This window comes from Amblyomma americanum, chromosome 2, assembly GCF_052857255.1.
Source record: "Amblyomma americanum isolate KBUSLIRL-KWMA chromosome 2, ASM5285725v1, whole genome shotgun sequence".
In the NCBI taxonomy this organism is placed as follows: Eukaryota; Metazoa; Arthropoda; class Arachnida; order Ixodida; family Ixodidae; genus Amblyomma; species Amblyomma americanum.
The window spans coordinates 100581713-100595293 of NC_135498.1; the positions used below are offsets into that span (position 1 = coordinate 100581713).

At 50.6% G+C, this 13581-nt stretch overlaps 1 protein-coding gene across 2 annotated transcripts in view; it reads right to left on the reverse strand.

The window, feature by feature from the left end:
• Lim1 (LIM homeobox 1) overlaps nucleotides 1-13581 on the reverse strand; it is a 182972-nt gene that overhangs the window by 48399 nt on the left and 120992 nt on the right. Inside the window, exons 3-4 of one of the 2 annotated variants that reach the window (XM_077655007.1) lie at nucleotides 12165-12278; nucleotides 10705-11126 (exon numbers count right to left, since the gene is read on the reverse strand). In XM_077655007.1, the coding sequence (XP_077511133.1) occupies nucleotides 10705-11126; nucleotides 12165-12278 (536 nt within the window). The remainder of the gene's footprint in view (nucleotides 1-10704; nucleotides 11127-12164; nucleotides 12279-13581) is intronic. The other variant, XM_077655008.1, reaches the window with a different exon arrangement.

Here is a 13581-nt window from a genome sequence, read left to right on the forward strand (position 1 = left end):
AGAAAGGGTTTGCGCTGTGTTTTAGTCTTCTCCCGAGTACCAAGGACTTGTTGGCGTGCTGGTACACCTTCCGCACTTGGCTGCTTTAGTACACGGTGAAAGGCAGCGCGTTTCGTACAAACTTAAAAGCGGTCATCGAGCTGCTGTTTTCATGAGAATGTCGTCAAATGCGAGTCATAATTTGCACCGGCACTTATTCGAATCCTGTATAGGATTTTCTTGTAGAGCAAAAAATGTTAAAATATATAATGCATAGGTGCGGGCATGAGTGCATAGATGGGCGTACTTTCCAGAAGGGTGGCCATCAGGAGAAACAGCTGATTTTTATAGTGCACAGACCGTGATTAGAGTGATCAGGTTTAAACCAGTAAGTTTCATGCGTCAGTGTGAGAAGAACTGCTCTTACTTCAGACCCAACAAACGTGCCTTCTAAATGTTTGCCGAGCCGCCCGGTTGCAGCAGAGATAGAACATGCAGGCAGAAACTCAAGACCTTGTGACGCTTTGTCCAACTATAAGGACGAAGACTGCACGCGGCATTGGGAAACTGTACCTATTTTTTTAACAAAAGCTGTACTAAATCCCCAGCCATGCAGAGCCCAGGTAGCGCCGCGCGACTATCGACGATGGGCGACGCAGCCACATGCCACATGCGCGAAACGCGGTCACATGATGCGCGTGAGTAGTGTGCAGCGAGCGCAAGCACCGAGAACATGTCATTAAAAAAAAGGAGGGGTAAAAAAAAAAGCGGGCACGATAGCTATGCCAGCCCACTGGCACCGCGAACAGCAACACTGCCTCAAAGCTGCTACGATGAGAACTACGCGTTGGACGCTGCCACACAGGAAACACAGCGTGATTTTTTTAGGGCGAAATATTCATCACGAAAGTTGTGGGGACTTTGCGGCGTCGTTGTCGGTAGTGCCAGTAACTGGACACTGAGTGACGTCTTAATGCTGCGCAATGAATTTCCTTTTATGGGTGATCACACGGAAGCAGCGCGTGGACTGTCATGCCGCAATATCCCGCGACCACCTGCGGGCTAATGAGAAAGGCTTGCACTGTATATAGCCCAACAATCAGGGTTCATCTTACTCTGAGCGCTCACAATCACTGCACGGAGCCCTTTGTGGCGAAGTACATACGCAAGGGGGATTAAGAAATTAAGTCCCGTTTTCCTGTACCTTTTATTAACTTAGTGCTGCCCTATTTTGTTTTGTGTCATGGAATCTACGCTACGGTACATATATTAAAAACAACTGAGAGTTGTCATTAAGGAGAAAGCCCGAAACTCATTGCGTAGAATGAACAAAAAAAGCGACTTCCTAAATTATGGTCAAAAAACTGAAAATGATGAGTCGCTACATGTGGATGCCTGGACAAAGGAAAACAGATGCTGAGCAGGCTGCGCATGCGAGAGGCTTACGCAATTATCAACCGCTGCTGATTATCTCTCATTCTGCACTGCGTACATAATGCACTGCGCGATAACTGTTGACAACGTCATGCTGTTTACCATAGCCAGAAACGGCTGTAACACATACGACAGTAAATTGCACCCTGGCTGCATTTTGTCTCCTTTTCCCGTTCTTCTTTGTTTGCCTGCGCGTGTGTGTGCATGCATGAGTGTGTGTGCCGTGCGTGTGTGTGTGTTCTATAGTCATCCCGACATGCGGTAACGGAGTTTTCTCGAAGTTGTTACAATTACGCATTCGTTGCTAATCGTGCATTTCTGCAGCTAATTGCTAATCCGTCTCCCAATTCAGCTTCCGTCCCAGTATAGCAATTGCTTAATCTGACTTTTGTCGCCATCAGTAGAAAAGGTTAAATCCGGCTGAATCTGATGATATTCGGCTTTAAGTAAACCACAATGCGCCAGAAAGTTCCTCGCTCGCATGCATATACGTGGCAATCTCGATAATGAATTCCGTTGTGCCCCCCCCCCCCCCCCCCCGCCACACACACACACAAACACACGCGCACACAGAAACGAGAAGAGAGAAAATATATGATATGGGGCGTATTTTTTCAGAGTTCATAGAAATGGCGCAAACAAATTGCGGAAAGCGAGGTCGTATAGTAGCGGTACAAGGCTAAAAAGAACTAACTTATTAGGCATAGAAAACTTGCAAGCCACGACGGTGGATGAAATTCGCTATGGGTCTCTTTCTTTAAGTACATTATTGGAGAAGAAAATAAGGGCAGACATATCTTAGGCATCAACAGAAAGTTGTCTCCCTAGCTCAGTAAATAAGAGCAGACCAAGATCCATATATATAGTTAGCTTGACGCCCTTCTGTATTGTTTACAGTAGTGACAAACAGGAAACTGCGCAAGACGATGCGTGCCAGATTATGCAGTGCTTATAATCGATCAAGTGGCGTTTCTGAACAGGGAACGCCTATCAGCGACCGTTAAACGCACGCCGTTTTATACTTGCCCACTTACGTTCACCGAATCACAAAATAAAGCGCACCCCGCAAGCGATGTGTTCTTGCGTCCGTCTTCGCGTCTCCAAAACCAACAAGCTCTGCATGTGGACATACACTATACAGAGCGGCAACTGCGTCGCTCCGAAATGTACAGCAGTCCATACAAACACAGCAGTGACGGGAGGCGGTAGAAAAACAGAGGCGTGTAAATCCGATTGTTGCCGCCGCCGCCGCCATATTCACGCGTGATCGCCTCGTCGCAGGGGATCGATGCGCGGACGCTGCTATATATTTCGCACAGTGGCAAATACGGTGGGCGGGAGGGAGGTCAGCCGACGTCGGCACCCGACTTTTCCCCTACGCCGGTACCCCCCCCCCCCCCCCCCCGGTCTCTTTCGCGCCTGTATTATATGATCCAAGCGCTGTATTTAAGCTCACACACGCACTAACAGACACGTACGCAGTGATGTCGGAGTGTGTGCAGAGAGACGTCGTTACTCGCTGCCGAGCTGGAACCACACAGACCCCCCTGTCATTTCGTAAGGAGCCGCGCAATTGACACGGAACGCATGCAGCTCTGCAGCGGCATCTCCGACGACACGTGTGGTCCACGGATGGTGGCGGTGGAGAGAAAAGAAAAAAACACGAGTCGGAAGAGAGAGAGAGGGGGGGGGGGGGGGTTGGCACCATAGTCGCGGCGTGCACAGGCAAGCATTGCAAACATCATGAATACAATAAGATGCTTGCAGCCAAGCAATAAGGGTGAGCGCGATCTATATATATGGTGTAGTATTCTCGGCCGCAGTAAGTCGCATGGAGGGTTCCTGAAGGAGCCGCAAATGACAAATTTCGGGACGAGCATGGCGGTCGGAATAATGGCATGGAATTTGCGCGTGTTCGATGTCTGCCTTAGCCGGCGAGTCGACCGCCAGGACCGACGTCGCACCTGGCATTATACGTCGGCCTCCGTGCGAGGACGGTGTAAGATGCGGAAACAAAAATAAAAACAATGGAGAAGGAAGGCAAGAATGAGAAAGAGGAAGCGATGTGTGTGTGTGTGGCATAGGCGTGTTGATGTGCCGATTGCAACCCAAGTATGTGGTTGCATCATTACCCTGCACCGTGGGAAGAGCAGCATAATGTGTGAATGCGCGCCACGCACTCATCACAGACCTCTTTGAAGGAAAATGTTTCGACGATCGACATTTCACTGTTCATACGTTTTGGAGTTCACATTATGAAAAGCAATCCTCTTTAAAACTTTCCGACAACATCGCGGCCAGGTTGCATAGCAGGTAAGGTAATAACGTTAGGCGGTGAAGATTGAGTACGACGCTGACGTCCGGCTATTCAAAGGCTGCCGCCGCGTAAAGGATTACTTGATTGGTTTTTTTAATACTAAAGCTTTACTGGCCCCATTAGACGCCTCCGATGCGCCATTTACTCGTACGGCATAACTGGCGGACCTCCATGTTGCGCCATTCATGTGGTGACATTCGTGCCAAAAATTTTGACGCAACCGTTCGTCATACAGCGTTCTGGGCGATGTGATACGATATCTCGTTGCAAATAGCATGCGCCTCTTGGTCAAGCTGCTGGCTAGTTCGCGACAGGGATTCCAATCGATGACATGTAGACCAAGACCTGCTGAACTAGAGACCTGCACATTTGGCACTGCTCCAGCGCGCATTTTCTAGTTCATGCCTTTTGCCGCTAGGCAATGCCATCTACGGGCGGCGTGGCGCTGCATTTAACCTGTTGAACAAGAAGCCGTTGGTTATTTTCCTTCAAGGATGTAATAGTTTTTTCATTTGTCTACGTTTTGAGTATTTATCATTTATCCATTACCTTAGCAAAGATGCCGAAAAGTCTCACGCATGCATATGCGCAAACAGAATATTCACCGCTAGGTTTTAAAGAAATGTCATATTTGCATCGTGCATTACTAGGTTTGAAAATAATAAGAAGGGACAAATCCACAGGGAGGCAGTGAGAGAAGAAAAATCATTTGTCGCAAGCAGACGATGATGACGGTCATGACCTACGAACAGGTCAACCGAGCGCCCTCAACGGCCAAAACGTTAACGAAAGTTGGCACACGCAGCCCCATAGGACCCCGCCAAATGTGCAGGTCTGTAGTTCCGTAGGTCTTGATGTAGACTCACGATGAGGCTTCCGCCTTCACAGCACGTATAAGCCGTCTTGAGTGCTCACCGTATTGTTTTTTTTATGTTCCTGTGCGCCTTAAAATATGCAAATGGTTATGCGTTCGTAATGTAAGGAAATATTTGGCAGTGTCTAACGCGGATTTTTTTTTTGCTTCGTATAGGCGATATTTAAATTATTCACAGTTAACACGTCATTTGTGGCGTTTTGCACGCTTTTTGCTTTTCCCGAGCTGGGTGTCAGTTCAGTTCGCACAGGTGTTTGCAATGTTGCATAACACTTGTGCGAAGCGGAATGTCAAATATATTATCCTTCACGTCACTCGAGGTACAGCAACGTCATACCCGTGTTTTGCGAGATAACTCGTACGGCAGTCGACTAGAAAAAAAAAAAGAAAATTTATTGTGCGTTCTACACGACAGGATTCACTGCACAGTGACGCTCAGAGAAAGGAAACACTTGAACCTCGTTAAAACGAAGTCGAAGGGGTCCGGCGATTACTTCGCTATAGCCGTAGCTTCGTTATAGCCCGTGCTCACAGAGCATCCAAGGGGACTCATCATTCCTTCGTTATATTTATTGTTTCGTTATAACGAGGTTCGACTGTATAACGTTATCGGAAGCTGGAGACATTGGCATGCGTGCTACGACGCTCCATGCGCCAGATTCTCTACGCATATTTTCCGTCAGAGGAGTCGCAACGAATGTTGAATATTAAGCCGCAGCTTAAAGAAACGCTGCTTCCATCTACAGCTCGGACATCAGCTTAAATTTTTTGTATAAAGCACTTAACAGATATTGTAAGATGGATTCTGCTAACATCATACCTTTTTCTTCTAGGCATGCCACAAGCGAGTGTCATAGCCGGATAATAACCCTTTCTCGCACAAATAGTAACAGCTATGTACTCATTTTTGCAAGCACGGTGGTTGAATACAAAAAACATTAAAGTAATGAAGTATTACAGCCACCCGTGCAATTGTTTGGACCTCACTTTTAGGTCTTTGAGTTATAGTTATTTTTTTCTAGTGTTTAATCTGCCCATTTAATTTGTTCACGCGGTATCACCTCATCTCTTTCTGTACTTTTTTCATGTTATGTTTCATTGCGCTTGTTGCTGGTCTTCTAAGATGCATGTTGCTGCAACTTCTAGTCGTTTTCATTTTCTGTTCATTTGTCCAGTTATGCAATTGTAGAGGGGGGGGGGGGGGGGGGGCGGAATTCTTAATCTGCTAAAATATATTCATGGATATGTATAATATACCGGGTGCTTCAGCGAGCATTTTCAAAAATCGGCTTTTTGGTGTAAAAATATTGCTTTTGCCACATAGTATTACCAACGTTGGCGGACACCAGAAAACAGGTGAATCGACTTAGGTAGTAAGCTGGCTAACTAATTTTTAATAAATAACTGTTTTGAACTAGTACAGTTAGGCGCCTAGTTGAAATCAGAGATTTGTAGCAGGCCGTTAGTGATAGTTTCCATATATAAGTTTTTATAATTTCGAAAACGCGATTACCCTTGGCGCTGTGGCTCGACAAAATTTGCCTTTTTGGACTAGTTATGTGCACTGGAGTTGTTGCTTTGCCTGCATGCTTTCTAAAGGCCATTTATTTTCGTACGATGCAGCCAAATTTTGTCGAACTACAGCGGCGAGGGTAATCGCGTTTTCGAAAGTCTAAAAACTGATATGGCTATTGCTAACGACCGGCTACGAATCTCCAGTTGCAACTAGGCGCCTAGCTCTACTAGTTAAAAAGTTAATTATTTAAAGTTAGGGAACAAGCTTACTACTTAAGACGATTCAACGGTGTTTGGTGTCCGCCAACACTGGTAATAGTATGCCCCAAAAGCCATATTTTTATTCCAAAACCCTGTTTTCGAAAATTTTTTGGTCTTCGCTGAAACACCCGGTATATAAGCGTCAGTCACATCGCTCGCTATTGGGGTTCCCTTTTTACGCTTCTGTTTGCTTACTCGCCGCGATGTGGCGCCACCCTTGGGGAGCAGTGGTTTACGCCACAGCGCGAGTTACCAGCACAGCAAGCGGAGAAGAAGAAACAAAATTTTTCGCCTTTACCCGCGGTATGTCGCTACTTGTTGGGTGCTGTTTCCCTCTCACGGAAAATGTGGAGCAGGCACTCCCAGCAACGACGGTAGGAAAGGGCTTATTTTGCCGAAGCCAGCTCAACCCGCTGGCACTGAAATCGAGGAGCGGCCTGGTCGGAGTAGGCTCGTAGATATTTTTCGGCTTTAAACGCGTTGTTTGGCACACTGCTGCTCCTCCGCACCACTAAGTGGCTAGTGGGTGAAGTCCTACACACCTTGCCATGTACAGACTAATGGAACCCTACATGGATTCACTTGAGCCGCGTTCATCAGCTTACACGGGAAAACCCGGGCTCCTTAAACGATGCGCTAAGGAGAGTGCAGACTCTCGTCAGTCCGGTCAAACGGCAGAACAGACGGTGGATCGCGAATGCAACTTTTTCACAGAGCAAAAATCCAGGGCAGATAAAAGGCCGGTGCTGCAGTGCCCGATGGTCGGCCCACCGCAGATTGCGCGCCCTGACCCCCGTGGCGTGCAGGGCGTGCCGGCATGGAGCTTCTCGCCCGGCTGCTGCCCTACCCGACGCCGGAACACCGGCGCGCGCGCGTTGCCGTCGCTACTCCGGCCCAGACGTATGCATCCGTGCGCTGAGGTAATGAATCCCGGCCGAAGCGCGCGCACCTGACGCGCCGCCGCGGGTTATAAACGGCTCGGCGCGCGAGGGCTTCCCGCGAGGAGCCGATTCGTAAGCTCAGGAAAGGCAGGGAAACAACAACAAAAATAAACGCGAACCGGGGTCTCCTGAGACAAAGGAACTCGGTGAACCGAAACCGAGCGCTAGACACATACACGAACACAGCGCAGAGGGCAAGCCAGAGCGACGTGCCCGGACGCAGGGCAGCAACGAATGGGCCGCACGGCAAGAGGGAAGGGGACGCGGCAGAAACAATTAGCAGAGAACCCGCGCGGGCAGGCAGTGGTGGGCGCTCTTCCCCGAGTCACACGGCAGAGGAGCGCGCAGCTGTGCCGCCGACGACGACGCGGGGCTCGGCGGCGGCGTAGTGTGGTTCTTCTTCTCCCCCCTCTTCCTTCCCTCCTCCCTCCCGGCGCGCTTCTTGCCTTCGCAACACAGCTCGCGAGCTCCGAGGGGTCAGCGGAACCTCCTCTTTCGGCCAGCGGCAGAGGCAGAGAGAGATGCGCGGGACACGAAGAAGGGGGAGTTACCGGCGCCATTTGTTACGCCTCCCCGCATCCGCGTTGTCCACCTGACAGCTCCTCCCCTGCTCTCTCCTGGCCGCTCCGAAGCGGCGTAGAGCTGGCGCGCGCGCGCACTGCTGCCGCCGCCTGAGCGATGCCCGGCTGTTCTGGTCGGCCGACCCTGGCGGCCCGGCCGCAGTCAGTCGTCCCGTTCCCTTCTACGGTCCCTTCTGGCGTGTGGGAAAAAGCGCCCCGGCCCCCACCCTGATACCTTCCCGGAGGACCCAATTTCGCGTACGCGCTGTGGTGTGGCAGCGAAGAAGAATCATGCGCATTCCGGCTCGACGAGCATGGGTTGGGCCCGCCGGCTCTGCGGAGCTGCTCCTCTATGGTGACCCCCCCCCCTCCTTCTAGCCGACGCCTTCACGGCAGCAGAAGCAGGCTTGTCTCGCAAACGAACGAACTGGGCCGACGCGCTAATCCCCTGCGGTGCCAGTGTGGTAAGTGCGCAGAAGAGTCGAGGCTGGAAGCGCACGATGTTTGAGCCTGCCGACGTTTGTGCGGTCTTGTATGGTAGAGAAGTGCATCGCGCATACCGCTGTTGAACGCTACCGAATAGGTAAAGGGATTCTGAAACACCCGTTCGGCCCTGGTGCCGAAAACACGCGTTTTCGACACCTGTGGCTGTCGCCATGCTATCGGAAAGCTTCTGCATGCAGCCTCAATGGAAGGACATTGACGCCACTCGAAGCTATCTTTGCACTAGACGACGTGCAAGAGTGTGTTCATGGGGCCACGATCCAAAGATTGTGAAGCTGAGAGGGCGTTCAGCTAAGACCATAGGTAGCTCTGTTTGCATAGAGGCTAGCTTCCTTTGCATCCTTCGAGTATGTTGGCAAAGCTAAGGAAGAGGCACTTACGCGCAAGCTTCAAATAAGGGTGCTTCAGGGCCCCTTCAGTCTCTTCGTGATACCTCTATCTCATTCTTGGTGATACCTTTAACTATCTTATTGCTGTATGAAATATTTCTCGATATTTTAATCTCGATCCATGCAGAGTAGAATATTGTTCCCACCTTAGCGCCCTCTCCCTGCAGCTGTGGCAAAAGAACAGCTCGGACGAAGCACATTAGTTCGGAAAAATATGTGTCGAGGGCCCCCTACTAAACTGTCGTCACGAAAGGCCTCCAACGGAACTGCATATGTCGAAGTGGACATGACCGAATAGTAGCATCCAGCGGGAGCGCAGCATCGCTTGCGTGGTATCTGCATGCTGTACCGATTTTAAAGAGACATTCAGCGCGTCAGCGAAACATTTCACACGATCGAATCATACGCTTCTCGGTCACTCTTCCAAAATAGAGGCGAAAGAAACTCTACGCATGCAGTGACAGAAAGAACTTGAACTTAGTCTCAGCCACAGTTCACTGAAGCTTCATCAGCCGACATGGCTAAAAAAAAACTTAGTATGATAAGAAAGTAGGACGATGGCGCCTGTGATTGCCCTTTTCCGTCTGTTCTCGTGTTGTTGTTGTTTTTTATTTTGCTAATGGAGCTGTTTTTAACCAAATAACGCTTTGGTTTCAACGCGTGCCTTCTACGCGATAATAAGTAAATAAAACAAAGTATAAGAAATAAACGGGCCAAAATGTGTCCTTGCCTTCACAAACAACAGTGAGGTGCGCCAAAGTTTACTCCGTGGTTCTCATTACCGCGGGCCTCGCGACAACCAGAAGCAGTCGCACCGGTTGGAAGAAGGCACCAAGAGATATCCGTGCTTCGGACTGCGCCCTGGCAAGATCATCCACCAGCTTACATAGTTAGCCGAGAAGCGAAGGAGACGGCGTCGTGGCCGGCCCTGCAGCGCCGAGGCGGGGCGCCATAAATCAAAGATGAGGCGAGGAATCCCGGCTCATGACGTAACGCGCCGTGTGCCGTTTAGTGCGCGCGGTCGGCTCACGTGCGTGCGTACGGTTGGCGGCGCTGCGCGCGGAGCCCTGCACCCTCCTCGGCTGCCTGGAGTCGTGACTTTCACATTGCCGTCGTCGCCGATCGTGACGCCAGCACACCGCGCGGTGCGATAAGGCGAACACAGAGTGCACGGTTCATGGGATGCGTGCTACATGCGGCGGAAGTGAGTGAGAGAGATGGTGCTTGAGGTTGAATAAAAATTTCTGTGCAACGACGAAATGTGCTGCACTACTGTGCCGCCCAGGCTTTCAATAGTTCGGAAAGTACTCTCACGGGCAAAAGTAAGAAACCCCCCTTCCAAGTTCCGATTCGTGCCACTCCGGGTCGGGGCGCCACCTGACAAAGCACTTCTGGTGTCGAGACCGGCGCAGTTGGCCCTTGTCGACACCAGAAGTGCTTTGTCAGGTGGCGCCCCGACTCGGAATGGCACGAGTCGGAACTTGGAGTTGCGCGCGATGGTACAAGGAGACTTGAGCCGGTCAGTTGTGCATCGGGTTGTAATGTGTCCAACTGTGCAACGGCGGTAGACGTCAAAGGTGTGCTACACGTCCCTTCACTTCCTCCTTTTCCTAGACCCGCCAGTTGGAAACGGGCTAACCAAACTGATGAAGTTTACAGGGTGTTTCGATAAAAGGATTAAGCCTTAAAAAGAATACACTGCGCCCTGTAAACTTTAAACTAGTGCAGGGTTGTATGCAGTGGTTTTTGACCAGCTACTACCGACCATGAGGCTGACGTCTGTCTTCACGCTCGCACGTAGTTGCACCGAACTATTGGAGGCGCATGGGCCTAAAGGTTAGGGTGAGGGTCTACATGTCGGAGACTGGCTCTGGTATACAAGCACGGCGATTCCACGAGAGCGGCGGAAAAAAAAAAGAAGGGGGCGCACCTGGATGACGCGCATGTTGAGTCCGGTCTCCTGCGCCAGCTGCTCCCTGATGTGGCGCGTGGGCTTGGGCGTGGCGGCGAAGGCCGCCTTGAGCGTCTCCAGCTGCTTGGCCTTGATGGTGGTGCGGGGTCCGCGGCGCTTCGTGCCGCCCTGGGCCTCGTCCCCGGTCGCCGGCCCGCCGGCGCCCTCGGGACCCGAGCCGGAGGAGTCGGGCTTGGGGCCGTTGGCCACCGGGGTGCCCCCCTTGGCGCCGCCGCCGCACGCCGACGGAGAAGCGGCCCCGCCGCCAGGTGTCAGCTCGCGCTCGACGCTCGAGTCCCGGTCCTGGTCGCGAAGCAGGAGGTCGGCGTCCGCACCGCCGCCGTCCGACGGGTCATCCAGGTCGAGCGTCGCGTCGCCCGGAGACCCCGAAGGGCCCAGCACTGGGACAGCAGAGAAGAGAGCGAAACGAAGGGAGGCTTAATCGTGGGAGGGGCTTTGAAGGAGCGCGAAGGAACTACGGAATGGTTAAGCGTAGTTTACAGTTGGCTCACCTATAACCACTGCAACGTTCGCCGTTAAAAAAATCGGTAATCATGCTAGAACACGGTAAGCGCCAAGAAGATATGTGTAAAGAAGCAACTGGAAAGAATACATCGTCCCGTCAGTTCTTTTCAGGTGCTCTGTTTCGCGCTTACAGTGTTCCATTTGTAGGCCTTCACTTGTTTATCTACTGACATGGTTAGGTCTTAAACCAATGGGAAGATCAAATTAAAGTTCGTTACGACCTTTCCGTTCGATGCGACCGGAATGTCGCATCCGCTCGCTGAGTGAGGCAATCGGTATAACCATCGAAGCAGCGGATGTTTAGCATTAAGCCTAAGTGTCCTGTGTTCTCGATTCTGGTATAACTTCAGAGTAGTGTACGTACGCAGCCTCGAAATGCCACACAGTTACTTTCGTACTATATTTCCCCACTGTCACAAAGGGGGATAGCATGCATTCTAAACACTGGAACCCGGACATTCGAAAACAAATTTCGCATTCATTTCTCAGCCCCACTTTTGTGGACAGTGAATGAATGAAGTGCCGCTGTCAGTGCTCAGCCCTTGCAAAAATGGTCTATAGACTGTCTATAGACTTATTACAGACTCTATTGCCTTCCTATGGATATTTCCTTTTGTCTATTCACAGTCTGTTGACTATCTATAGAAATAGTATAGTAAAATTTATGGGCATAAATGTATAGATTGTCTATAAATTGTCTCTATAGGTTCGTATTGCCTATAGACTAGTCAATAGGATTTGTCTAAAGAAAGCCTACAGACTTTATAGACAGTCTATTGGCCATGGACAGGCTATAGGCTGTCTAAAGAAATTTTTGAAAGGGAGCCTGGCTAGAAGCTGCGATGTAGAGGCGGCGGTAACGTTCGGGTCTACGCGCGCGACAAGATGCGGACGAGGACCCTCGGGACACGTACTTGCGTAAGGGGGAGGTATGTGGCAGGGCCTGAGCGGCGGGCCCCAGGTCGGGAACTGCGGCTTCAGCCCCTTGTCGGGGCTCGAGGCGACGCCTCCGCAGTAGCTTACGTAACCTGCGATTGCAACGGGGGAAGGGGAAGCAGAACAGAGAGGGAAGAGGGGCCACTGGTCAGAAACCACCTTACACTGCCGGGACCACATTTTGCAAACAACGCTCATCCCGAAAAGTGGCAGAACTTTTCATAGCGCACTCGGCAGATATAAATTCCCGCATTCAGTCTCTATTAATAATTTCTGAAATTTCTTCGGAAGGCAAAACTCTGACGTCAGGGGGTAATGGAACCCGTGTGAACCTCGCTCATTCTCCTTCACGAACAGTGTATGAAACAAAGTTCCACTCTTTATTTTCGCTTCTTTCTCACTGTGCAAGGATGCGTACAGTTCTTTAATACACGTCACGTCGAAAGAACAGTCGGGGACAAAAGTCTCTGGACCACGCGTTCCTGAAACGAAGCCGATAGCTCTACCATTAGCCTGCGGCTGGAGACCACACTTGTGAAAATGAAAGAACAAAATTCTGACTTTCACCTGCACAAGTGTGGTCTCCAGCCGCCGGCTAATAGTAGAGTTAAGGGCTTCGTTTGTGAAACACGTGGCCCAGAGACTTGTGTCCCCGACTGTGCATCGGCATCCACCACTGCCATGCACGTGCACCCGGAGGAAAACCATCGCCTTCGACATGAAGCCATAACAAGCATTGCAATTGCCGATGCAGCAAGCATCAACGCCCATAGCTCCTTAAGAGCAGAACGCAACCGGGAGACATTATAAGATAAAGAAAGCGTTGTGACTTTCGAATTTTATCAATCAATGGATTACTTCCGATGACGTTTTGTGATGGCTTGTTGCCTGACCAACCGCTCTAGGCATACATCCCGCATATTATAGAGCCGCTGTCTGGCGGGAGGTGGCAGCACTGCGACTGCGTCCAGAAAATACGTATGTGTGTAGCTTTGTATGGCGGTCCGCTACGAGGAAAGAAGTTATTTGCTGTGACGATCGTCCACCATCGATTAAGTGAGTTTAATACAAACTCTGCCCACCCGAAACGTGCTTCCGAAATGTTCCCCCTAACATTGTTCACGAATCCCTTCAATATACGTTTAGGGACAACATGTTCTGAGACTCTATAGCCTAAGCAAGGTATCCCCTCTTTGAGAAGTACTCCCGAAGTGTTTCCCCCGAAAGTACTCCAAAAGTATTCCCCCGAAGTTATTCGCCAATACTTTGAATATACCGTGTCTTTCCCAGGAGTAACCAGGCAAGGGGGTTTTCTCAGCCGCGTTGGGGCGAATCCCTAAATATCTAAATGTCTCGATAAGTGAGGGCAATGGTTCTCCGAACCATATACAGATT